Source organism: Candida dubliniensis, chromosome 3 (assembly GCF_000026945.1).
Source record: "Candida dubliniensis CD36 chromosome 3, complete sequence".
In the NCBI taxonomy this organism is placed as follows: domain Eukaryota; kingdom Fungi; phylum Ascomycota; class Pichiomycetes; order Serinales; family Debaryomycetaceae; genus Candida; species Candida dubliniensis.
In genome coordinates, this window is record NC_012862.1 from 476,139 (window position 1) to 501,657 (window position 25,519).

At 35.3% G+C, this 25,519-nt stretch overlaps 14 protein-coding genes and 1 non-coding gene across 15 annotated transcripts; 8 read left to right on the top strand and 7 right to left on the bottom strand. All coding sequences in view use genetic code 12, as the record gives it.

Moving 5' to 3' along the window:
• Positions 1-229: 229 nt before the first annotated feature.
• On the bottom strand, positions 230-784 carry CD36_81960 (conserved hypothetical protein; the record flags this gene model as incomplete). Its single annotated transcript, XM_002419090.1, has 1 exon — positions 230-784. One exon carries the CDS (start codon positions 782-784, stop codon positions 230-232), a length of 555 nt encoding a protein of 184 aa, XP_002419135.1.
• A 1,370-nt stretch (positions 785-2,154) lies between these two features.
• Positions 2,155-2,325, bottom strand: CD36_81970 (mitochondrial import receptor subunit, putative; the record flags this gene model as incomplete). The annotated part of the gene is made up of 1 exon (XM_002419091.1): positions 2,155-2,325. The coding sequence occupies one exon, from the start codon at positions 2,323-2,325 to the stop codon at positions 2,155-2,157; it is 171 nt and encodes a 56-aa protein (XP_002419136.1).
• Positions 2,326-2,567: 242 nt separating this feature from the next.
• On the top strand, positions 2,568-3,812 carry CD36_81980 (GTPase activating protein, putative; the record flags this gene model as incomplete). Its single annotated transcript, XM_002419092.1, has 1 exon — positions 2,568-3,812. One exon carries the CDS (start codon positions 2,568-2,570, stop codon positions 3,810-3,812), a length of 1,245 nt encoding a protein of 414 aa, XP_002419137.1.
• Positions 3,813-4,031: 219 nt separating this feature from the next.
• CD36_81990 (DNA repair protein Rad50 homologue, putative) lies at positions 4,032-7,955 on the top strand (the record flags this gene model as incomplete). Its single annotated transcript, XM_002419093.1, has 1 exon — positions 4,032-7,955. One exon carries the CDS (start codon positions 4,032-4,034, stop codon positions 7,953-7,955), a length of 3,924 nt encoding a protein of 1,307 aa, XP_002419138.1.
• Positions 7,956-7,978: 23 nt separating this feature from the next.
• Positions 7,979-8,653, bottom strand: MUM3 (protein mum3 (muddled meiosis protein 3) homologue, putative; the record flags this gene model as incomplete). Its single annotated transcript, XM_002419094.1, has 1 exon — positions 7,979-8,653. One exon carries the CDS (start codon positions 8,651-8,653, stop codon positions 7,979-7,981), a length of 675 nt encoding a protein of 224 aa, XP_002419139.1.
• A 647-nt stretch (positions 8,654-9,300) lies between these two features.
• On the top strand, positions 9,301-11,841 carry CD36_82010 (multiple RNA-binding domain-containing protein, putative; the record flags this gene model as incomplete). Its single annotated transcript, XM_002419095.1, has 1 exon — positions 9,301-11,841. The coding sequence occupies one exon, from the start codon at positions 9,301-9,303 to the stop codon at positions 11,839-11,841; it is 2,541 nt and encodes an 846-aa protein (XP_002419140.1).
• Positions 11,842-12,036: 195 nt separating this feature from the next.
• Positions 12,037-13,020, top strand: CD36_82020 (serine protease, putative; the record flags this gene model as incomplete). The annotated part of the gene is made up of 1 exon (XM_002419096.1): positions 12,037-13,020. One exon carries the CDS (start codon positions 12,037-12,039, stop codon positions 13,018-13,020), a length of 984 nt encoding a protein of 327 aa, XP_002419141.1.
• A 49-nt stretch (positions 13,021-13,069) lies between these two features.
• On the bottom strand, positions 13,070-13,684 carry CD36_82030 (RNA-binding protein, putative; the record flags this gene model as incomplete). Its single annotated transcript, XM_002419097.1, has 1 exon — positions 13,070-13,684. One exon carries the CDS (start codon positions 13,682-13,684, stop codon positions 13,070-13,072), a length of 615 nt encoding a protein of 204 aa, XP_002419142.1.
• A 276-nt stretch (positions 13,685-13,960) lies between these two features.
• Positions 13,961-14,057, bottom strand: tRNA-Glu (TTC). Its single transcript has one exon. It is a non-coding gene; the product is annotated as a tRNA-Glu (tRNA).
• A 545-nt stretch (positions 14,058-14,602) lies between these two features.
• CD36_82040 (formamidase, putative) lies at positions 14,603-15,874 on the top strand (the record flags this gene model as incomplete). Its single annotated transcript, XM_002419098.1, has 1 exon — positions 14,603-15,874. One exon carries the CDS (start codon positions 14,603-14,605, stop codon positions 15,872-15,874), a length of 1,272 nt encoding a protein of 423 aa, XP_002419143.1.
• A 47-nt stretch (positions 15,875-15,921) lies between these two features.
• On the bottom strand, positions 15,922-17,088 carry CD36_82050 (alpha-ketoglutarate-dependent sulfonate dioxygenase, putative; the record flags this gene model as incomplete). Its single annotated transcript, XM_002419099.1, has 1 exon — positions 15,922-17,088. One exon carries the CDS (start codon positions 17,086-17,088, stop codon positions 15,922-15,924), a length of 1,167 nt encoding a protein of 388 aa, XP_002419144.1.
• A 778-nt stretch (positions 17,089-17,866) lies between these two features.
• CD36_82060 (GTPase activating protein, putative) lies at positions 17,867-20,449 on the top strand (the record flags this gene model as incomplete). The annotated part of the gene is made up of 1 exon (XM_002419100.1): positions 17,867-20,449. One exon carries the CDS (start codon positions 17,867-17,869, stop codon positions 20,447-20,449), a length of 2,583 nt encoding a protein of 860 aa, XP_002419145.1.
• Positions 20,450-20,457: 8 nt separating this feature from the next.
• On the bottom strand, positions 20,458-21,402 carry CD36_82070 (conserved hypothetical protein; the record flags this gene model as incomplete). The annotated part of the gene is made up of 1 exon (XM_002419101.1): positions 20,458-21,402. One exon carries the CDS (start codon positions 21,400-21,402, stop codon positions 20,458-20,460), a length of 945 nt encoding a protein of 314 aa, XP_002419146.1.
• A 1,047-nt stretch (positions 21,403-22,449) lies between these two features.
• CD36_82080 (protein Ste50 homologue, putative) lies at positions 22,450-23,832 on the top strand (the record flags this gene model as incomplete). The annotated part of the gene is made up of 1 exon (XM_002419102.1): positions 22,450-23,832. One exon carries the CDS (start codon positions 22,450-22,452, stop codon positions 23,830-23,832), a length of 1,383 nt encoding a protein of 460 aa, XP_002419147.1.
• Positions 23,833-24,157: 325 nt separating this feature from the next.
• On the top strand, positions 24,158-24,655 carry CD36_82090 (60S ribosomal protein L12; the record flags this gene model as incomplete). The annotated part of the gene is made up of 1 exon (XM_002419103.1): positions 24,158-24,655. The coding sequence occupies one exon, from the start codon at positions 24,158-24,160 to the stop codon at positions 24,653-24,655; it is 498 nt and encodes a 165-aa protein (XP_002419148.1).
• Between the last annotated feature and the right edge of the window lie 864 nt (positions 24,656-25,519).

The window sequence follows — 25,519 nt, forward strand, 5'->3', positions numbered from 1 at the left end:
CCATAAACTCTAATTTCTACTCGGGGAGGTTTCTTCTTTCAAGGTTTTGACAATTTGAAAATCAAGAAACTTACTGGATGAGTAACGCATATGTTATTATTTTTAACCCAACAAGTCGATATTACGAAACCAAACAAACGTCAATAATAAAATACTCCGACATTGGCAATTAATGTGACCATTGATTGAAATTAGCATTCAACTTTACTCAAAAAAATCAGAGGGCAACTCAAGTATGATAGTTTTTGTCTTTGTCAGCATGCTGTTTTTGCTGTTGTTGTTGGTATTGCTGTTGTTCCAATCCTAAAAATTCAACTCTTCTCTGCCGATTTTTCTCTCCTTTTCTATACAACTGGTATAATACGTGTGAATTGTACTTAAACTGCTTTGTAAATATGTATCCAGATAATTCTAATAGAAATGCCAAATTTATATTTATGCCACAATATGATGTCCATTTTTGAATCGACTTGACTTGACTCACCATATTTTTCTGTTCTTCTGGTGATAATGAATGATAACTTAAATGAAAATTTGGGATCTTTTTCAAATCATCAATTATCAAAAGTCGTATTTCTGTATAAATGCCCAATAAGTTAATTATCAATAGGAATCTTTTCGCTGATTGATAATACTCTTCATCCACTGTTGATTTGTTAATAATAACATCTTGACATTTGAATGCAAAACTTCCAATTGAAGTGGAATCCTTAATAAGTTTATGTAGGCTTTTGTAGTCATTGGTTGCTTGCTTCCACGTTTGTTCATGATTCAGATGCTCCATTTGTCTTTCTTCGGACAAAATAAAGCGCAAATAGAGTATATTAACAATGAAAACTTTGTAAATTGTAGTTTGAATAAATAGAATATGAATAAATCAAACCGGAAAAAATGTAATGATATGTTGACTATCCAGCCATATATTTTTCGGAAAAAATCAATTGGCCGATTGGGTTGGATATTCTAAGCGAAAGGAGTGCTTTTGATGTATTCTGTATTATAGTAATTTGAATCCAAGATGGTTCTTATTAAACATTAACTGCTTACCTCGAAACAATTGAGATAAATTCAATTACCCTTAATTATTTTATACAATTCTCTCTAAGAAGATCTCTTTACTGATTTAATTTGTGAATCATTTATATGTAAATGCAATTATAATCAGATGATCAATTCATCCAAGAAAAATTCTTCAAACCCTAAAGTTTTACTATTAAATTTACAACAGGAAACAATTAATCTTGTAAAACAAATCTGCCTACGTCTTTAACAAGAGTGTTCAGGGTTCTAGACCCCAACCCACAAAGTAAATTGAATTATATAAAGTTGATTAGTTAATGAAAAAAAAGGGGCAAAAAAGTGAAAGTTGATTGGTCATTTCATAAAAATTAGAGAATGTGTGGATATAAAACTCCGTTTCTAGAACTTCCGCAAATGCATAATGCCACTCCCTATTTCAAGTAAAAAAAAGAAAGACTCGTATTATTTTGAAACAATCACACCATGGTCTTAACCTTTTTGTGTCCAGGTACTGCCCTGCTTTGAATGAGAAGGATGTAATTTACCCTGTCATAAACAGAAATGTAAGAGATAAAGTACAGACTTTTTACTTTGCAAAATTTGTTGAGGAAGAATCTACCGACAAATCCAGCTTCTATGTTTAAATGAAACTACGAACAATACCAATCCACCAATTGATATAATTTGAAACAACGCATTGCTCAATGTAATAAGAGCGATAGAACTTCAACCATAAACAAAGTACGGCACATCAAGACTAATGTGACTGTATTGTTAGAGGGACTTGCACGACCAACTCACAACTCCTTAGTACTAAGTAGCAGTTGATTTCGTCCATTACTTTCTTTGAGGTTGAGCATTACGATAGAGAGTTCAAACTAGCTGATCAAATAATTCCAGTGTTTTGACATGATATAGACTTTACCAAGTTCCAAGAAATACATTTAGAAGTAATTTTAAACATACCTTTAACTCGACTCTTCTTATATATTCCCTTTTGAAAATACAATTTACTCTATAATGCTAGCACGTTTCTTGACTTTCTAATGAACAAATTTATATTGCACCTAAATATATACACGGATAAGATAAACTCATGAAATAACCAGCAGTTTCAATCTCTTTGTAGATTGCTTATAATTGTGGGACCAACATATCCATCAAAGGTGATTGTATGAATAAGACACCAAGACCAAATAAAGCAGCTTGAGTACCAATGGTAAAAGCTGGGGAGTTCTTGATTTTTTCAAAAGTTGATTGTTCTTCTTTGGCACCTTGTGGTGGAATTCTTCCCGATACGTTCATTGTGTAATTTTTCTATCTTTGAAATGACTTTGATAATAAAACTCTTGATGTATTGTCGAAAATTTTTCGTGAAATGTTGGTTTGCCTGTTTTTTCTTGGGATTATTTTTTTTTTTGGGCAGATCACCACGACTAACATAAAAAAAAAAGAAGAAGAGAACATATGAGAAAAACATCACTACGGTTTCCCTTCTTTAAAAGTATACAATCATCCAATCATTGGATTTTGAAACCACAAAAAAAATGGCATCAGTAGAAGTTGAATTGGGAGTTACTCCAGAAACCACTTATTCCATTTCAGGCAAGCAACTAAAGTTTGACTCGGAATCGGATATTACACCATATATCAAGGAATTGACGGAAAAGAAAAATGTCAAAAAGGTTGATTTTTCAGGAAACACCATTGGTATCGAAGCATCAAAAGCATTGAGTGAGGCATTATTGAAACATAAGGACACTATTGTTGAAATCAACTTTTCTGACTTATACACTGGTAGATTGAATACTGAAATTCCTCAATCTTTAGAGTATTTGTTACCAGCATTGTTGAAATTGCCAAATTTAAAATTAATCAATTTAAGTGACAATGCTTTTGGTTTACAAACTATTGATCCAATTGAAGTTTACTTGGCCAAGGCTGTTTCCATTGAACATTTGATTTTGTCAAACAATGGTATGGGACCATTTGCTGGATCAAGAATTGGAGGATCTTTATTCAAGTTAGCCAAAGCAAAGAAAGCTGCAGGAAAGGACTCTTTGAAAACATTCATCTGTGGTAGAAACAGATTAGAAAACGGTTCTGTTAACTATTTATCTGTTGGATTAAGAAACCACAAGGATTTGGAAGTGGTTAGATTGTATCAGAATGGTATCAGACCTGCTGGTATTTCTAAATTAGTTGAGCAAGGTTTATCTAACAACAAGAAATTAAAAGTGCTTGATTTGCAAGACAATACCATTACCACTAGAGGAGCTATCCACATTGCAGAATCATTATCCAACTGGCCATCTTTGGTTGAGTTGAATCTTAACGATTCTTTGTTGAAGAACAAAGGTTCTTTGAAATTGGTCGAAGCCTTCCATGTTGGTGATGAGAAACCACAATTAATTACCTTGAAGTTGCAATATAATGAATTAGAAACAGACAGTTTGAGAGTTTTGGCAGATGCAATCGCCAGTAAGTTGCCACAATTAAAGTTTTTGGAATTGAATGGTAATAGATTCGAAGAAGATTCCGAACACATCGCTAAGATCAATGGAATATTTGAAGAGAGAGGGTATGGTGAAATAGACGAATTGGACGAGTTGGAAGAGCTTGACAGTGATGAAGAAGAGGATGATGAAGATGACGAAGGAGAAGACGATACATTAGAGGAAGACCTTGATTTGGAACAATTAGAAGAAGAATTGGCTGGAATTTCTTTGGAAGACAAAGATGATAACGTGGATGAAATCGCCGAAGAATTATCCAAAACTCATATTAAATAGAGCTTTGTTAAGTTTATAGAAATAAATCTTGATTCATTACCTATGTACCTTGATTGTTTGAGATTTCCTGTTCAGCTAGGTTAAGTTTTTTTTTTTTTTTTTTTTTTTTTTTTTTCGTGTACTAAACGCACTATGATCCACCCTGAAAACCTATTTTTCTTTACTCTTCCTACACCTTCCCCTCCTCCACTGACAAAACTACAGCATTTCCCACCAAAAATGTCTAGTATCTATAAGTTGTCTATAAAAGGGATACGTGCATTTCACCCGGAATCTGACGAGACAATTCAATTTGGGTTTCCATTGACATTGATTTGTGGTCAAAACGGGTGTGGTAAAACAACTGTTATTGAATGTTTGAAATATGCAACGACAGGGACATTGCCTCCAAATTCAAAAGGAGGAGCATTTGTGCACGATCCAAGCTTAAGCTCTAGAACTGTTGTAACTGGACAAATTAAATTGGCATTCAAAAACGTGAATGGTAAATCAATGATTACTACTAGATCAGTTCAAGCGAGTCTGAAGTCAACTAAAAGTGCCACTGGAGCCACTGTCACATTTAAAACTTTGGAAGGTCAATTGGCAATTATTGAAAAAGGCGATAAGATAAGTGTCTCTTCCAAGAATGCTGAATTAGATTCCCAGATTCCAGTGTACTTGGGTGCATCACCTGCGATCTTAGAGAATGTTATTTTCTGTCATCAAGATGAAAGTTTATGGCCATTGAGTGAACCTTCGGCATTGAAGAAGAAGTTTGATGATATTTTTGAAGCTTCCAAGTTTACTAAAGTTTTGGATAATTTCAAAAGTATAAAAAAGGATATGGCAACAGACATCAAGTTGATAGAGCAAAGTGTCAACCATTTGAAAATCGATAAAGAGAGAGCAAAGAAAGTTCAAGATAAATTACATAACATGAATGAGTCTGTTGAAAAATACACCGAGGAAATTACCGACCTTAATATTCAGATTGAGAAAAAAGAAAAGCAAGCCGAAGAATTATTTGCCACAAACCAAGAATTCCAAAGAACTCTAAGTGACTATGAAAATTTGTTAACCAAGAAGCAGGCATTGGAAGAGCAAATTGAACGGATAGAAGCTTCGATTGAAATTTTACCTGACAATGACGCAGAGCTTATGAATAGGCAAGAAAACTTCTCTGCAATGACAACAGAAAAGAGTCACAAGATTGACGATCTCCAGTTACAAAGTACCAAATTGCTGGATAAACTAAAGAATAAAACTAAACAGTACAATGAATTAATAAGATTGGATGGTTCATTCAAAGCCAAGAAGGCGGAATATGATTTGAATTGGGAAAAATTGTCTGATTTAGTTGATAAAAATGCAAAAGTTTTCAATTTGCAAACTGGCAATGACAGAGTACGAAATATTGCCATGTTCCAAACTGAGTTGAACAAAAGACACAATACCTTGCTTAACGAACAAAAGAGTCTTTTGGTAGATAATAAGAGAAAAGAATCAGAAAGGCAAAGTGCACTTCAAGATGTTCTTAACTCGATATCAAGGGAAGAACAACACCAAGAATATGCAACCAGTGTAATAAACACTAACAACGAAAAGCTTCTGGTTTTAAGAAGAAAAGTAGAAGTGGGGAGTAATAATGAAGTAGAGTTGGAGGAAAAAAGAAATGATCTTGATCTCACGATGAAATTGTTGCAAGAGAAAAAGGATTTGAATGAAGTCAGAAAACTCGATGCAAAAATTCTGGAGTGTAATACTGAAATATCAAAATTTGAATTTGAACTCGACGAACTTGCCAAAAAGTTGTCCACGAGCAATAAGCAATCGGATTTAAGATCAAAAGTTTTGTTTTTGGAAGAATCTGCTAAATCTAAAAAGGCAGAATTATCAAAGATTTTTGCCAATATAGACAACAATTATTTTGAGGTTTTGGGTTCAAAATTAGATGTTGATGTAGGTGAGTCACTTTTATCGCAAAAAATTTCGAATTTGGAAATCAAATCAGAAGAACAACAAAAGAAAGTAGTGACCTTGGAAAGTGAATTGCAAATTAACAAAAACTCAATTGACTCTATTTTGAAAACCATAGAGGAAAACAACCTGAAAATTGATTCATTGAAAGTAAGCATAACCAAGGTTATTAGTGAAGATGAAATTAATGACTATGAGAATGTAGTAAATGACTTGGAAGATAGTTATAGAAATGTCCTGGAGGATGTGAACAGTGCTGAAGTAACACGAGACTTCAAGAACTCGGCCATATCGTTTGCAGAGGAGAACAAGTGTTGCTTGCTTTGTAAGAGATTGTTTGAACAAGGAGGGCTTGGCGCATTTATTCAGGATTTGAAGCAAAGTGTTGATGAACACAAAATACAAGAAATACGCGAACAATCATTAGAAATAAAGAAAGAACTTGAGGATGTGAAATCAATTAACTTGGAAGTGGTTAACTATAGAGAATGTCTTGCCAATGTTCAGAATTATGAATGTACATTAAAGGAGTTGGTTGATAAATCGAACCAAATAGAAAAGGAATTAGAACAACAAAGAAAAGATCAACAAGCAATTAAACACTCTATTGATAATGCTTCACTGTTGAAAAAACCCTTATCTGATGCAACTAGAATAAATTTGGAAGTACTGGATATTGAATTTCAGCTTGATGAATTGAACGAAGACTTACGTGGGTTTGGAGGCCTGGTAGTTTCAGTAGATGAATTGCAAAGGCAGCAACAGGAAATAAACATGAAGATCAAAAAGACAAGACAAAATTTAAATGATTATACAGAAAGCAAATACAAGGCACAACGGGAGTTACAGAAGCTAGAAAATAGAGTTAAAGATACAAAATTGCAGATCAGTAATTTAGAAAGATCCCTTGCTGAAGTAACAGGCATCAAAAATAATATATCAGAGGCTGAAGATATAGTCCGCGACTCTGAAGAAAAGTTGAAAAAAATTAAAAGCTCTTTAGATGCATTACACGTTGACAAACAAATGAAACTAGATGCATTAAAAGATACTCAAAACAGTATTCGTGACGTTGAACAAGAAATGCAAAGAAAAGTGGAACTGAGTCACGAATTGCTTACATCATTCACATCACTCAACGATGCAGTAACTTATTTTGACACAAACATAGCTGAGAAATATGAAGCAAATGCCCTAGAAATGAAAGAACTTTCTCAACAGTGCGCTTCTTTAGAAACCAAAATAGATGAATACGCACAAGAAATTAAGCTATTGGAGAAGGAAGTAATGGATGCATCTCGGATAGAGCACAATATTCTTGCCAACATTGATTATCGAAGTCAATTAAGTAGATTAGAGGAGACAGAGTTACAGCTTGGATCCATGGACATAGAGGACGCTCAATCTCGCAAAGAAGAATATCAAGTAGAATCTAAAAAATTGCGAGACGCGTTGTCGTCATTAACTGCTGAACATGCTGGTAAGATCGGAGAAGTGAAACAAATTAAAGATCAAATATCAAGTTTGAAGAAAGAGTTGGAAACCGAATATAAGAATGTAAATCAATCATATCATGAGGAATGGATCAAGCTTCAAACCAACTTATTGGTTTCAAACGACATTCAGATTTACTCAAAGGCTTTAGACAACGGTATCATGAAATACCACAGTATGAAGATGGAAGAAATCAATCGGATTTTAAATGAATTGTGGTCGCAAACGTATAAGGGATCAGATATTTCTACAATTGCAATTAAAAGTGATGTCAATTTGCAAGCTAAAGGAAATAGATCATATAATTACAGAGTGGTGATGGTAAAGGAATCCAGTGAATTGGATATGAGAGGTAGATGCTCAGCTGGTCAAAAAGTATTAGCCAGTATTTTGATTCGGTTGGCGTTAGCGGAATGTTTTGGTGCAAATTGTGGGATGATTGCGTTAGATGAGCCTACCACCAACTTGGATGCAGAAAATGCCGAGGCACTTGCTGCAGCCTTGAACAGGATCATTGAATACCGAAAATCGCAATCAAACTTTCAGTTGATTGTCATCACACATGATGAGAAGTTTTTGACACACATACAGGGAGATAGGTTTACTGATCATTTCTACCGGATTCAAAGAGATGAAAGTAGTAAATCAAGAATTTATAGTTTACCTATAGGTAGGATTCAAGAGAACTAAAAAAAAAAAAAATCAATTGCAAACTACAGAGCTACAGAAAAATCATCTTGCAATATACGTAATTGGATGTGGGTATCATTTTCAGCCTTCAATTGTGAGATCATTTTCTCTTTGTGTATCCATAAATGTTCTAAATACTTTTCTAGTTTTTTTCTTTTAGTAGGGATTCTTGACACTGAACGGATTTTTACATAAACAATGACCGTTATAGGCTCTGCACTGGCAAATATATCTAGCAAAGTCGGAGGTTTATATTGACTTGAAGCTACGCCATGGCCATTACGAGTGTATAAGATGGTTATGTCGTACATGTTTAAATAAGCATGTGGCTTTGATTGGTTAAGTATGGATATAATGTTGAAAAACGCAGAGAATCGAGGATACAATAAGTGATTGAATTTGGGCAAAAAGTACTTATGGCTTACTTGTCCCTGTAACGTTGCTCCATTAGTAGTCCAAATATTTACTTCAGGAAACAATACAACCCATTCTGAGAATTTGCTTCTTAATAATCTTGAAAAGACAAATGATAACGATTTCAGTTCTAGTTCCCAGTTTTCGTCTGATTTTAGCATATGGAGCAAAATCTTGATTGTGGGAACCCTCCATACTAGAAACCATGAAAAGAAATTGATTATTGGAAGCGAAAACTGCTCACATTGTCGAATGGGCGAATAATCGTCCCCTAATATAGACATACGTGATAAATAATGAATAACAAAGCAGTCCGCTAAAGATGCATGGTTACTTACTACCACAGCGGGATTGGCATCGGTAGTGTCGCCATATAGTCTGAATTTTACCTTATTCAAATGCTGGAACTCTTACGTTAGTTTATCCACACTACATGTAAATAAAATTGAGTCTAAACAACACCGTGCTTAAATTTGCCTTTCAACATACCATTAAATATAACGAAAAATCCCAGAAAAAGTAGCCACATTTGTTTCGAACTAAATTTGCTGAATCAGGAAATACTATTGACGCCAATGAGCATGAAATTGCAACCACCTGGTAAATCATGATATAGATCAATAATGCTGACAAACATAAAATTCCTTTTACCCATATTACAAACGATCTCACTTCTTGGCCATCTTCTTCTAGCTTGACTCCTAAATGCTCAATGAATTCCATTGTGTTGATTGACAGGATTCTCAAAATGTGAGTACTCTAATTAGTTGGTTGCGGCGTTCCTTTTTTTTTTTTGTGTGTGTGTGGTCTTTGCTGGTGCTACAAATAGTAAACCACAATATTTTTCTTTTATCTTCTCATTAAAATTTATTTTTCAGCTCATCTCACCTCCCTATAAGTAATTTTATTGTCACAAATTAATTATACAACAATGTCACGATTAATTGTTAAGGGACTTCCAAAGTATTATACGGAAGAGAAACTTAGGGAATTTTTCTCCAAACAAGGAGATGTCACCGATGTTAAATTAATGAAGAAGAGGAATGGTGAATCCAGAAAGTTTGCATTTATTGGATACAAATCGGCTGATGCAGCAGAAAGAGCAGTTAAATACTTCAACAAATCATTTATTGATACAGCTAGGATTGACGTCGAGTTTGCAAAGACATTCTCTGATCCAACGGTGCCTCTTTCATTCAAAGAAAAGAGAAAAAGAGATGAGCAAAGGCTTAAGGATGAACAGGAAAGACTTCTTGAACAAGAACTTAGAACACAGGTCAAAAAACAAAAGATCAAGTCGACCTCAGAGATAGATGACGAAATTTCTAATAATCCAAAGTTAAGAGAATATATGGAGGTCATGAAACCGTCTCATCAAGTTAAATCATGGGCTAATGATACAATTGCAGATGGATCTGGTGGACCATCTGTACAGGATTTAGAGAATGCATTGAATGGTAACAAGGATTCTCTGATAGGTAAACCCGATATTGAAGTTGTCAAAACCATGGAAGATGCAAGCGACGACGAGTACAATGATTTTAAAGAGCTCAGTGAAAAACGTGGCGAAAACGAAGGTGAGGAAGAAGAAGAAGAAATGATGATCAGTTTAGGTGACTTACCAGCTAATGAAAAGAATAAAGTTGACAATGAATCTGGAGAAAATCTTGCAGCTAATGAGAACATATCTGATTTGGAGTGGCTTAAATCTAGAAGTACTCGAATTAAAGAAAATGGTGAATTGCCGGAAATTCTGCCTGAAGAAAAAGAAGTTAACGAAGATACCGCAGTCACACAGCACTCGGATAATGAATCCGAATTAACACCAGAGGAGCAAATAATTCAAAAAATTGAAGAAACTGGAAGGTTATTTATAAGAAACATATCTTATGAAGCTAGTGAAGAAGATTTCAGAAAGTTGTTTTCGCAATATGGGGCTCTTGAAGAAGTCCACATTGCTATAGATACCAGGACGGGGAAGTCAAAGGGATTTCTTTATGTGCAATTCCTGAAAAAAGATGATGCAACAAGAGCATATCGATCTTTAGACAAGCAAATTTTTCAAGGACGGTTATTGCATATCTTGCCCGCTGATCAAAAGAAAGATCACCGGTTAGATGAATTTGACTTGAAGAATTTGCCATTGAAGAAACAACGTGAGCTCAAAAAGAAATCACAAGCAGCAAAATCTCAGTTTAGTTGGAACTCACTTTACATGAATAGTGATGCTGTATTGGAATCTGTTGCATCAAAATTGGGAGTGACAAAGTCTCAATTGATAGATCCCGAGAATTCTAGTTCTGCTGTTAAACAAGCTCTAGCTGAAGCCCACGTGATTGGTGACGTTAGAAAGTATTTTGAGGATAGAGGCGTCGACTTGACATCGTTTGACAAAAAAGAGAGAGATGACAAAATTATACTAGTAAAGAATTTTCCATTTGGTACAACTATTGACGAAATAGGGGAGCTATTTGCTGCTCATGGACAGTTGAAACGTATGTTGATGCCACCAGCAGGTACAATCGCTATCATAGAATTCCGTGATGCACCAAGTGCCAGAGCAGCTTTCGCAAAACTAGCATACAAAAGATTCAAGAGTAGTATATTATATTTGGAAAAAGGTCCAAAAGACTTGTTCACTCGTGAGCCAACCACCAACGAAATTGCATCCGCTCCAGAGCAACAGCAAAACGAACATGCTGTTGAAGCTAAAATATCTGCTAACGAAATTTTGGGTGAATCTAAACAGGACGACGATATCGAACTGGTACAAGGCCCAACTGTTGCTGTTTTCGTGAAAAACTTGAATTTTGCTACCACCGTGCAAGCTTTATCTGATCTTTTCAAACCTTTGTCTGGGTTTGTGGTTGCAACAGTAAAGACAAAACCGGATCCAAAAAATTCAGGCAAAACTTTAAGTATGGGTTTTGGATTCGTTGAGTTTAGAACAAAAGAGCAGGCAAATGTTGCTATTTCTACCCTTGACGGACATGTTCTCGATGGCCACAAACTACAGTTGAAATTGTCTCACAAACAAGGAAGTGGTGCCTCCGCTTCTTCAGTCAAGAAATCTGGCAAATCTTCGAAAATCATTATCAAGAACTTACCATTTGAAGCCACCAGAAAGGATCTTTTGGAGTTATTTGGTGCTTTTGGTCAATTGAAGTCTGTTAGGGTTCCAAAGAAATTTGACCAAAGTGCACGTGGGTTTGCATTTGTGGAGTTTAATTTAATGAAAGAAGCAGAGACTGCCATGAATCAATTAGAGGGGGTGCATTTGCTTGGAAGAAGATTGGTGATGCAATATGCTGAACAAGATGCCGAAAATGCTGAAGCTGAAATTGAGAGAATGACAAGGAAGGTCAAGAAACAAGTTGCCACTCAAAACTTGGCTGCTGCGAGATTGGCAGGAAAGGGCAAAATTGACTTGGAGGAAAAGGATGAAGAGGACTTTGATAGAGATTTTCAGTAGATATATAGTTGGGACTTTATAGTGATAAGCATTTTGGTGTATTATTGAAACAACATAATGTTTGCATTTACTAGCAAGCAATAGAAAATACTCTACGTAGAGAAAAAATAATCTACGTAATAATAGAAACTGAAAAAAAAAAAAAAAAAACGAACTTTCTACAACCATCTTTTCTTTTTTACAGACAGATAACTAATGTTTCCCTTTACCAAACTAACAAGCAATATATGCTTGAAGAACCATTTCTTCAGTAATGGTAATCTTTTATCACTCTCATTGAAGAATATGAGACAACAAAAGATTTCTTCATTCAGATCAAATATTCAATTATTACAATCCAACTTTATACCGATCAGAGGCTACATCAGGGAAACTGTGTACCAACAAACAAGAAATTCGCCTTTGAGAAGAAGCAGTACTTGGAAGCAATATAATCTGTTTTACAACAGATCCAATTGGGATAAATTGAAGAAACCGTTATTGTTCACCATTGCATTTTGTGTGGGGACAACTTTAGTAACACCATATTTGTTTACCTACACCCCTTTGTCCTACTTCAAACGGAACCCACAATCACTTCTTTGGTCACTTATTGGTATTAACGGTGCCGTATTTTTGATGTGGCGGATTCCGCGATTACAATGGTTCACTATGAAATACGGAATTTTGTTTAAAGACAACTTGCAATCACCTTGGACATTATTGGGTTCTGCTTTCTCCCATCAAAGCTTTGCACATTTTTTTATAAATATGTTGGCATTACAATCATTCGGCTCTACTTTGGTGGCATTTTTGGGTGTATCTAACTTTACAATCATGTACTTGAATTCGGCTGTCATTTCTTCATTTGCTTCTTTGGCAATTCCTATGTTTTTAGGGTCATCTTTATCAGTTGCTTCGTTGGGTGCATCAGGTGCTATATTTAGTGTTTTCGGTGTATTTTCCTTTTTGTTCCCTGCTTCACCTGTTGGGTTGTTCTTTATCCCAATTCCAGGTGGCGCCTGGATGTTGTTCCTTGGTACTACACTTTGGAATGCTGCCGGGACAGTTTTACGTTGGGGTACGTTTGATTATGCTGCTCATCTTGGGGGAAGCATTGTTGGGATAGCTTATGGTTACTGGTACAATAGAAAAAGAAAACAACAAATTCGTAGACGAAGACATACATTAGATTTCTAAACAATATTTTAAGATGTTGTTATTTCCTTTTCATGTATATAGTAGTTATTTATACAAAAGATACTTTCTTTTTATTCTTTGGTAACTCATCTTCTTGAGATTCGTCCTCAGCTCTTCTTGCCTTTGCATTTTTTCTTCTATTTGAACGAGCCACTGAAGCCTTACTTCGAAGTTCATCTTTCTTACCTTCCAATTTGTCCTTCTTTAGTTGTTCTTTTCTTTCAATCTCTTGTCTTTTCAAGTCTCGTATCTCCTCTAATCTTCTTGATTTTTCCAATTTACTTTCATTGACTTGGTCGTATTTGTCATTTATAGATTTGACAAGTCTATTCAAAGTCAAAGTGTCGTTGTCATCAACAAACTTTTTACCCTTTTTCCCACGCTTAGCCTTAACACCTGGAACAATTGCTTTGTTCAAGGTGGGTATATCCAACTGATCTTCTCTATATTCCTTTCCATTTTTAGCTCCGTATAACCTTATTTTTGCTTGCTGTTTTTTAAGTGCCAATTTTGAAATCTTTTTCACTTTTGACTTTGGTGTTAGTTTTGGTTGATCAGCTAACAAGTTTTTGGCAGCGGAGTCTGAGAACACTTCAGAATCTACCGTTCTAGTTTTATTCTGTGTTTTGTTTCTTTTAGCAGTTTTTGATTGTCTTGGTGCCATTATGTATTATTATGTAGCAGGATAGCCTATGAACAAAAAAGATAGTTGTGATGAGATGGTTGAAAAAAAAAAAAAAATTGGAATGGAAAAAAAAAACTGTCTAGAACACATCGCAAAAAATACAGCCATATTTTCTTACAGTGTAACGCGGACCAAGTGATACCACAATCATAAAACCATAAATAAATACCAACCAGAAGAAGATGATTCTTCTTCTCTATAGAAAGGTTGATAACCTGTTTAAAAAGTAAAAACAAAAATTAACAAAAAAACAAACTCCAATGCGGGGAATCGAACCCCGGTTTGCTCGGCGCTCTGTTCCTCCTAAGAAGGAAATGAAAGCGAACCGTGATAGCCACTACACTACATCGGACTTGTTATGACAACGTAGATTGTCCACTTTTTTATGTAGTAGTATATTTTTATGTTCCATTTTCCAGTTGTATATAATTAAATATGTGTCTTCATCTCTAAAACATGATACTTATAAACATTGAGTGAATTAAATGATATTCTTTGGATGGTATAGGTTTTTTTTTTTTGAAATAATTTTGTTCTAAAATGGTATTAAAATTGTGCAATTCCTGGTATTATACAAATAAAAGAATTATAAAAATACCCCATTCTCTATGTAACTCATGTCCAATCAATACATATCAGAGCCATTAAACTCTTCCAACAACAGGAGTGGCAATTGATTTTTGAAAATTTGAGAAATGTGTTTATTACGGAATCTGCCATGCATTATCTCTTATCTATATTTTTTTTTCTTATCAGAAGTAACTGTAAACACTATCAATTATTTTCTCCACTTTATGATTTCGAGCAAATAAACAACTATTTCCTTGAATTCTTAAAGCAAGTGTTGGTTTTTCTTTTTTTTTTTTTCTATTTATAACTCTTAACCTTGTATCAACAATGCCAATTGAACCAATCCGTTACGTTGCTAAAGTAGACCTTACAAAACCAGGTGATCAACAGCCACAGCTTCACAACAGATGGCACCCTGATATCCCTTTTGCAGAGACAATCAAGCCAGGTGAAACAGTGAAAATCGAGTGTCTCGACTGGACAGGAAATCAAATTAAAAATAACGATACTGCAGATGACATCCTAAATGTTGATTTAAGCAGAATCCACTATTTGTCTGGACCATTCAATATTGAAGGTGCCGAACCAGGTGATGCCTTGGTTGTCGAAATCAAAGACGTACAACCATTAGAAAGACAACCATGGGGGTACTGTGGTGTTTTCCATAAAAAAAATGGAGGAGGATTTTTAGACAAGTTCTACCCAGAGGCAGCAAAGGCCATTTTTGATTTAGAAGGTATTCACGCTACATCAAGGCACATTCCTCATGTCAAATTTACAGGATTGATTCATCCTGGAATAATGGGGACTGCACCATCTGCAGAGGTCTTGGAGGAATGGAATTCTAGAGAGATAGGTTTAATCAACGACATCCAACAGCAACATGAAACCAATGTTGCAAATGGCCCATTAGAAACTAATTCTCATGCTGGTAGTGCTACAGGAACTCTTGCCCTGAAAATTGCCAAAGAAGGTGCTCGAACCATACCAGGAAGACCAGAAAATGGTGGAAACTGCGATATTAAGAATCTTTCACGTGGTTCTAAGTGCTTTCTCCCAGTTTACGTTAATGGGGCAAAACTTTCAGTTGGAGATTTGCATTTTTCACAAGGTGATGGCGAGATTTCCTTTTGTGGAGCAATTGAGATGCCAGGAGTAATAACAATCAAAGTATCTATAATTAAGAATGGTATTGAAAAATTGTCATTAAAAAGTCCAATATTTATCCCGGGAGACGTTCAAAATCATTATGGACCCTCTAGATACTTGACATTTGAAGGGTTCTCTGTAGATGAAGATGGGAAACAACAATATTTGTGCGCAACAACAGCTTACAGACAAGCTTGTATCAGAGCTATTGAGTACTTGAGAAAATTTGGTTACAACGACTATCAAATCTACTTATTGCTTTCCAGTGCACCTATTGAGGGCCATATTGCTGGAATTGTTGATGTTCCCAATGCATGCACTACTTTGGGGATCCCAATGGATATTTTTGACTTTGATATTAGTCCGGAAGGCAATTTTGAAGAAAAAGATATGAAAAATTGTGCATTCGTTGAAGGTGCTAAACATAGCGTAAGATACGAATATAAATAAGTATATCGAGAAAAAAAAAATAAACTAACTAAAATTAAAGAAACCAGCTAAATTTTCAAGTTTTCTAATCTGTCTCCCAAGTATTCTGCACCATGGTAAACTAAATTCTCATCCGGCTTGTTCAAATCCTTCAAATCAGAAACTGGTCTCTCGCCCCTGGCAGAAGCACGGATGATCAATCTTGAATCAGTAGTATCAAAATCAAGAATTGCACTGTGACCAACAACTCTATTGTCGAAAATAACCACCGTGTTTGGTTCCCAGTGAGCTCTAATTTGAAAGTCATGACCTTTCCAAATATGGTCAAGTAAAAAGTTCAACAAGTAGGAAGATTCCTCTTCTTTCAACCCTTCAATTTTTCTCGTAAAGCCATTATTAACATACAAAACTTTCTGTCCCAAAGGAGTGGTTCTAACAATTGGATGCACATTTTCAACTGGATGTCTCTTGACATGACCCTTTTTAAAAATAGCAAAATTGGCTTGTTCAACAGCACTATGAACAGCTTTCAATCCTTCCAATTTTTCTTTAAACAATGGAGATAAACGATCATAAGCCTCGACAGTATTAACAAAAACAGTATCACCTCCACCAGACTGAGGAATATTGGTAGCAGCAAGAAAAGAAAGCGCCGTTGGATTTAATTCGTAAGAAACATCTGAGTGAAGTACAACAAGATTGGTTTTCTTTTCAAACGGATACTCCTTAGTATCTCCACTTAAAACAACATGAATATCAGGATGACCCTTTGGAGCACCACTAGTTGGGTGAATATGCAACGGACCATAATGGCTAACGTACTTTGTTACAAACTCTGGACCTTTGTCAATAAAGTCCTGATCTCTAAACACCAAAACTCCTCTTTGAGCAGCAAGTAAAGCAACCTCATCTTTGGCAGCATCATTAAGCTGGGACAACTGTATTCCCTTAATCTCTGTACCTAATTTAGGGGAGATGTTGGAAGTTGTATAATCACCATCTTTTGGAAACAAGTTTGGCAAATCTTTATTGGCTCTTAAAGCAGGGTCATGGAACTCTAAAAATTCATATGGCTCGTAACTTTCATTTCTGTCCCAAGTTGGGAGATAAGCAGAAGATTCGATGTTTATCTTTTGTGCAGATTTAGGAGCAATCAGAACGAATCCTTTGCTGTCACTAACGTATTCGGTGCCTCCACCAAGAGCTTCAGATGGTCTAGTATAACGTGATGGCATATTAAGCTGATAAAAGAAAGGATGTTTAAGATGTATTCTTATTAAATTAACAAAAGTGTAATACTCAACTTGAATCTTAGGACCAGTTGTTCTATTTATATGTAATCAGATTTAATTATATTAAAGTGTGGCTGCTAAAAAAAAAGCACCCAAAAAATTAAGCAAACCTTAAAATAACCCACAGTTTTTCATCAACTTACGGCACTTCCACAAAACTAGGTAAACTAATCACGAAGTTATCCTGTAACTCATTAAGAAAGACCATTAGGAGGTAATAAATTTCTTGGAGATTAGTAAGCCAGTCTAGAATGTGGCTTTTTAATGGTTAGCAATTTTTATAATTTATTAGGAATATTACCAGAGATCTTGATTTTAGTGAAATAATAATTGCATTTGCTAAGTGAAATAGCTCTAAGATACCAGTTAAACTAACACTCACCTAATGAATGCCACACTTTCTTATCGAAAAGGTGTGTCCGTGCAGACTTTCGGAAACTAATCTCTGAATGGAAATCCTAGATTAATACAACAACAAACACCGTTTCTTAGCGGTTTCGGCAAATAATGACACCTTGGTGTAAAAACAAATCAGTGGATTTGCAACCTTATGTTTAATACCTAACTAGATGTGTTCAAATCTGCTTTCTTTGAAACTCAATAGAAACAACCTACAAAAAAACCGATCTCTTATCAGTTGCGGAAAAACAAGAGCAACACATTTTTTTTTTTCTTCAACACCATGTCGACTTTTCCTACTGATAAGATCGACCAGCAATAAATGAGTCGGAAACAAGAAGAAATAGCACACCCTTCTGTGAATTTTAACTGGAATGTGTTTCCTGTCACAAGGCTAGAAGAGTCTCAAATGTCAACCCCTTTAGGGTGTATTTATAGTCCCTTCAACAGCTCCAATGTGCCACCTCAAACCAAAAGTTTGCCCATTTCTTGCACAACCTGTCAAGCTGTTTTGAATCCGTTTATCAAGTTGGACAGGAAAAATGGTATGTGGTGGTGTCCGTTCTGTCAAAAGAGAACTTATTTACCCGAGTCAATAAACATTCCGGAAATTGCAACAACAGTCGAAGATTGGCCAATAGAAATGAGGGAAACAAGCACTACAATTGATTACGAGTTGCCCCATGATATCATTGAGAACACAACTATGTCTTTCCCGTTGACTTATTATTTTGTGATTGATAGATATCAACCTTCAGAAGAAAATTCTTTGGCTAGATTGCTAGATTCAATAGTGTCAACAATAAAGAACATTCCTTTAGGGAGCATGATTGGGATAATGACTTTTAACAAATCAGTTCAATTACATAAAATTAATACCAAGGAAACAGTCGAGATATCAAGTAATGATATCTCTAATTGTGACAAATACTGGAAGTTATTTGAAAAACTGGCCGTTGACCAGTTACTAAATAGACTTGGTTTGACCGGTAGACTGCCAGAATTAGACTTGAATGATCTTTTGAGAAATGAATATTTAATAGAGCTATCGGAGAATAACATTGATTCAATTATCAATTACATATTGAATATCAAGCCAACATACACCGAAAAACACAAGCCCCCAAGATCAACAGGTCTTGCTCATTATGTCTATTCCATCATGCTTTCTCAATCGGGACTTAAAAACTTTATTGGAAAAGTTTTGTTCTTTACTAGTGGTGCATGTACAGAATTTCCCGGGAAAATAGTGGATGGAAACTCCTCAATCAGATCACATAAAGATATTTATGATCTTGAAGCGCCATTTTTTCCAGAGGCATCAAAATTCTATACCGTTTTGTCTTATATTGCAAATGGTCAATCAATAGCTCAATCTATTGAAATTGTGAAATCATCATCTTCCAAAACTACTCAGTATAATATTGATCAGACATCCCCAGTATGGGCTGTCAACTTGTACGCTGGGTCATTGGATCAGATAGGCGCATATGAAATGAAACCACTCATAACCAATACCATGGGTTCTTTTTTCTTGACTGAAACACTTGGTTCTTATCAGATCAAAGATATGATCATAGAGGCTATTGGCTTGAGTCATCACAAAGCAGTTTTGGAAGTGTCCACTTCTATTGGGTTAAAAACATCAAAGTTGATATTTAGTGGAGGGTATGCACTACCATCTTCCTACCACAAGTCCTCTAAATACAACCACTTATATCACATTAAAATAGACGACGAGCTTGGTGAATTTGATTCCCCACATGCCAAAAAGGTCTTTACTAATCGATGGAAGTTTAATGAACTAAAAGAGAATGACACATTATCATTGTTTTTCAAAATGGAGTCTGCAAAATCAACTGAAGATCTCAGCAACGGTTCCATATCTGAGGTTTTTATTCAGTTTAGCTTGAAGTTTTGGGATGTGGTTAAAAAGAAATGGATTACAAGAGTTACCACCGTTCGTAAACCAACAACTTTATCTTATGTGAAAACAAGCACAGGAAAACAGAAACATCAAAGCATGATCTTGAAAGAGCACAAGTTCACACTAGGTTTTGATCAAAGAGTTTGGACTATTTTATTAACCAGGTTGCTAATCAACAAAATTGACACAAATCTTGGCTATTCCTCTTTTGACGAATTAGTGGAGCTTATTGATAGAACAATAATCAAGCTACTTCATTATTTTGGAGGGATCACAGTGACAAACAATCACACTGCATCTTCGAACCCGTACTACCGCTTACAGACAATGTATGAATTGAATCAAAAATTCAAAGAGTTGCCATCCTTAATTTACAGTTTAAGAAAGAATTCAGATTTAATCAAGATTTTCAATTCAAGTCCAGATGAAACTACATATTATCATTCATGGTTTTTAAAGATGAATATGCCTTTTTCAATAAAAGTTATTGAGCCAGTGTTAATCAACACCACAGATAGCATCACTCGATTACCACTAGATTCAACTTGTTTTGATTTGGCTCCAAATGATTCATTTTTAATACTTGACACTGGATTTACCTTAACATTATATTACAAATGCCACCACCAAAACAAGCTAAACTTGCATCCTTCTGATAATGATTTTATGATAGAAAATAAAGACCCAAAGCTTCCATGGGATATCATTGAAAAATACATTTCTGAACGCCAAGTTATTCCAAGAATTGTCGTAACTCAAACCAATCATTCACAATCAAGATTTTTGATGTCGCGATTGAATCCAACAGCTTCAGACTCAACAAAAGAAAATCAGTCACAAGTAGACAGTAATAAAGGTGGGTTCTGGTCATTTTGGACCAGCAATAATAGAAAGAGTTCCAACTTGATTGCGGAAGATATAAGCTTAAAAGAATACTATGACGATTTAATTGAACAAGTACAAAAATTCAAAATTTAGATAGATTTCTATAGATCACTAATAAACTTTTTCACCACTGATACCAAGTAATCAATGACACCAGCATCGGAACCATCTCCCAAATTGTGTGTTGCACCTTTGATTATTTGACTGTGTTCACTCCAATACTGCGAAGGGGTCGACTGTTTCCATTTACTGACCAACTTTTCCTTGTCAACATATTCAGGCACAAATTCATCAATGCTTCCGTAAAGCACGAGAAGTGGTTTATTTACTTTACCAAAACTGTTTTTGTAGTCGTCTTCGGTCAAATAAGAAGAAAAATAATCATCATCGCCTCTCTTACTAGCCAAGGAATAGAACCTGTAGGCAGAAGTAGGCATGCCCCAAGTAATTTTACGATACTCCTGAGGCAAAATCTCATTTTCTCTTCCCTTAGAAATATATTCTTCATAAACTCTTTGGATCAATGCTTCGTACTTGGCAGGATCACGACCGGACAGAAGAGCTTCCAGATCCGAAACTGGAGCTTGTAATATACCCCCTTGCACCTGAGAAGTTTCAGGTATATTTTCTTTGTATAATGTTTTTGTTAGATAATGAATCACATCTTGGCACCCAGTGGAATGTCCCATAATCACTATCTTTTGTCTATTCCCACCACGTTCTGAACGGAAATATTCAATGGCAGATTGCAATTCAAACGCGTCGCGATCCAATGATGAGGTCCCCCAACCTTGGTATGCAGAGGATAGTAAAACCTGGACCAAACTCCAGGACCCACCATCTGCGCTTTGAAATTCATTGCTTGCAGAATCAGCCAATTGGGGCAAGTACGGAACGTTCAATAGACCATTTCCTAAACCACCCACAAATAAGATAACGTTTGGCGAAGTTTTTTTGGAATCACTGGTGGTGAACTCAAATGCAGTTAAGTTGAACCCATAAGTATGGACTATTCCCTTTTGTTGTGGTACCAGTTTCAATGACATTGTGTACTACTCTTTTTTGAAAGAATGACAATGGTGTATTAAAGAAAAGCAAATGAATAGAGTAACAAAAGTTGAAACAGATACAAAAAGGGCAAAAAAAAAGGGAATAAAAGGAAAAATTGAGAATCTCACCACAAAAGTGTGGCTTATGTAAATCTGATTTGGTTTTTTCTAACTGGGTTTCAGTAATGGATCAGAATTTAGGGTACCCCAATAAAGACAGGATATCACCTCGTCCTGATACCAGGCAACCTCATTAATAATGTAAGCTACAAATAAACAAAACGGAGCAAGAACAAAAAATAGGGATAATGGCGATCGCTAATCATTTTAGGATTGTAGAAATGATACTGCAAGTAATTAAACATCCAGTTTTGATTTTCATATGTAGACACTGCTAATGAACTATTGTATTTGCAACAGAAATAGTGTGATGAGAGAAGTAGTTGAGGATTTGCATCCAGAGCAAATTTATGATACACATGTTGTGACAAGTTTTGCAAAATATCATGAAACAACAATCATTATGAAATTTGTCATGTCAACTACTACTACACGAAACATCTTTATCAGTTAAAATGTGTCGGATTATGTAGCTGATAACTAGTTTGTTATTCTAAAACGAATAGCAAGATTATTTTAACATATCATTGTTAAATAAGATCAACATCAGTTGCTCCATCTACTATTATTATTGTTACTTCTTATTCATCAAGTTCTGGCCTATTGTCTCGTAGAATTGTCATGTAGTTATCATTTTTTTTATTGTTTCAAAATACACGAACATTTTCACTCAAAACAAGTTGACTTGTTAAATCAGTCTGTTTCTTGTTTGACGATCATACAACAACAAAAGTTCTTTGAAACATCTCACTTTCATTGGGATTGTCTATCATTAATATATGAGTTGAACGGTATCCTATCATAAAGGAAATCCTAGATTTTTTTTTTATTTTTTTTTTGGTTTATTTATTGGGTTTTTGTTTATCGAACAATTATTACTCGTTAGTGAAAACTTCATATTTATAGGAGAACCATACAACTATCATGACGTCGCCAATTAGTAACGACTCGTTTCTACAGTGGGATGCAGCCCAAGTATCAACATACATAAACTCAATTTTACCCCACGAACAACGACGCATCGGTAATGTATTTCTAGACAATAATGTGGATGGATCGTTACTTCCCTTTATCACAACAGAACATTTGAAGGAAATTGGCATCATTTCACTTAAAACACGCCTCGTCATCAAGAAAGGAATCAGTGATCTTATTGCGGCCCATTATTCCAAGTATCCACCAAAATCATTTAGTGACCCTGATTACAAGTTGAACCATGTCAACATTAACAATAATTATACAACAGTTGAATCTTTGAATCTATCTACAGTATTAATGCAGGATATGATGAAAAAGCTAAGCTATGAGTTGCACAAACAGAAATCAACATTTGTTGCTTCTTCCCCAGTTTCTCCAACACATGATGAAATGAAGAAACTCAACGACAATTTCATCAAGCTCAAAACGGATTTGATACCTATAATAAGATTATTGAAAGATTCCAAGCCATTGCCAACGCCAACTCTAGATCCTGGTCCAGCAGCAAGTATGGATTCACCTTCGTACTTTTCGTCACACCATCATTTGGAACATGACAGTTTTGAAAAAGGTCTATCTCGATCGGGAAGCGGTAATGCTATGGCCAGTAACAATAGGACACCAACAACAATCCCTAGCCCATCATCTAATAGGTTTTCTTCGGGATCATTATTATCTATGGGAACTGGGAAAATAATGTCGCAATCGGTTCCAAAATATCCCGAAAATAAAGCAAATAATGATTTCACCTTACAAAAACTTGGTCTACCTAGAAATAACTCAAATAAGAGTTTAGAATCTCACGATAGACAGCAAAATGCTGCAGGTGTTAGACCAAGATTAGTGCAAAACCCATCGTCTAGCTCAATGCATACAGTCACATCACCGAATGGCATACCGCCACAGTCTGCCGCGGCAGTAGCAACCGCAGCAATAAATGGTCACGGTAGCGGCTATATCCCACAAGTTTCTACTCCTCCCAACCAGTTGGGCCATCACCACAATCCCGGAACTGAGCCGTTGAAACAACTCAGGGCTTCAACTGACGACTCGTGTTTGAAGATTCTACAACAAGCCATGAAACGACACCATATACCTCGTGAGGACTGGTCAAGATATGTGTTGGTTATATGTTACGGTGACAAGGAGCGAATTTTAAAATTAGCTGAGAAGCCTGTAGTGATATTTAAAGAACTACAGGAATTGGGAAAACACCCTGCTATTATGCTTAGACAATTGGCAGATTCTTCAACGGATGATTCGGGCCCTGAATCTGCAATTTATAATGATGCTAGAATAGGTACCGAAATTCCTGGTGGGACTTTGTAGAAACATATACATTTAAATATACATGTGTGTTCAACATAAGATGTATTTTGATATTAATTTGCAACATCACACTAGAACAAAAATTAGGGCTATAGCCCTAAGTTACATGCAGTATATAACTATGCACTCTACAAGGTTTTGTGTCAGAAAAAAACCCATACAACAGACACTCAACACTGGACTCTGTCCTTGTTTTTTTTTTTTTTTCTCTTCCGCGCACACCAATCGGCAAAGCAAAAAAAAAAAATTTCAAATTTTGCTTTTAGTTGAAAGAGGTTTTTAGAAGAAGTTCTTTTACCATAGACCATAGAGAAACTAATCAAAGATGCCTCCAAAATTTGATCCAAATGAAGTTAAATTCCTTTACTTAAGAGCTGTTGGTGGTGAAGTTGGTGCTTCATCTGCTTTAGCTCCAAAGATTGGTCCATTAGGTTTATCTCCAAAGAAAGTTGGTGAAGATATTGCCAAAGCCACCAAAGAATACAAAGGTATTAAAGTTACTGTTCAATTGAGAATTCAAAACAGACAAGCTACTGCCTCTGTTGTTCCATCTGCTTCATCTTTAGTTATCACTGCTTTGAAAGAACCAGTCAGAGACAGAAAGAAGGAAAAGAACGTTAAACACTCTGGTAACATTCCATTGGATGAAATCTTTGAAATTGCCAGAAAAATGCAACACAAATCATTTGGTAAGAACTTGGCATCTGTCTCCAAGGAAATCTTGGGTACTGCTCAATCTGTTGGTTGTAGAGTTGATGGTAAGAACCCTCATGACATCATTGACGCCATCAACGCTGGTGAAATTGATGTTCCAGAAAACTAAATGGTGAGATTGTTACATTATATTTGCTTAAATCATTCTGTACAAAAAATGTGTTTTAATAGGGTTTTTAATTGATATTTAACGATTACTTTTGAAAAGAAAGAGAAAAAGAGATGACGATCAATTTGCATGGGAAATGTGAATTTATATTTACATGACTATCCAATCTGTAAGTCTCTCCTCCTCTCTGGATCTTATGTTTAGATTACTTGCAATTGGAAATTAGGGTAATGGATATATGTGAAAATAAAGGAAATTTGAAAAGAAAAGAGAAGAAAAAACAAATCACAACATTGTTTGCCAACACTCTGGTGCCAAATCGCTTTTTGATACAATATATTTGTAACTTTCAGTGCCATATTTGGTTCCTATTTTGGTGCAAACTAGAATAATTAGCTTACTACTCACCATTGTACACCAATATCTTGATGGGTACAATCGGTCCATTTTACTAGCTCACAATTCTATCTTTTCGGAACTTGTTTTTATTTTTCCACAATCAAATATATCTATTACTTGAAATTCATTGCCTGGTCATCTACTTCATGTAGTTATAGTCTCTATTTATGCTGCATCTGCATCATGAGAACGAGTAGCGGTTTGAGTTGAGCTGTCTAAACAGAAAGTTCACGTGCAAATTGAACAGTAGGTTTTTTTTTTTTTTTTTTTTTTCCTGCTTTTTAGTTTGCCCAAATATTATTGCTTCTCCTTCTTCTCCTCCTTTCCAATACAATGAATGAAAGGAAACACAACCACAATAAACTAAACACCAACAAAAAAAAAAAAACAAACTAAAAACCAAAAAATAATAACGATCTCTATCAACTTATACAAACAACTTGATTATTATTATTATACCGGTGG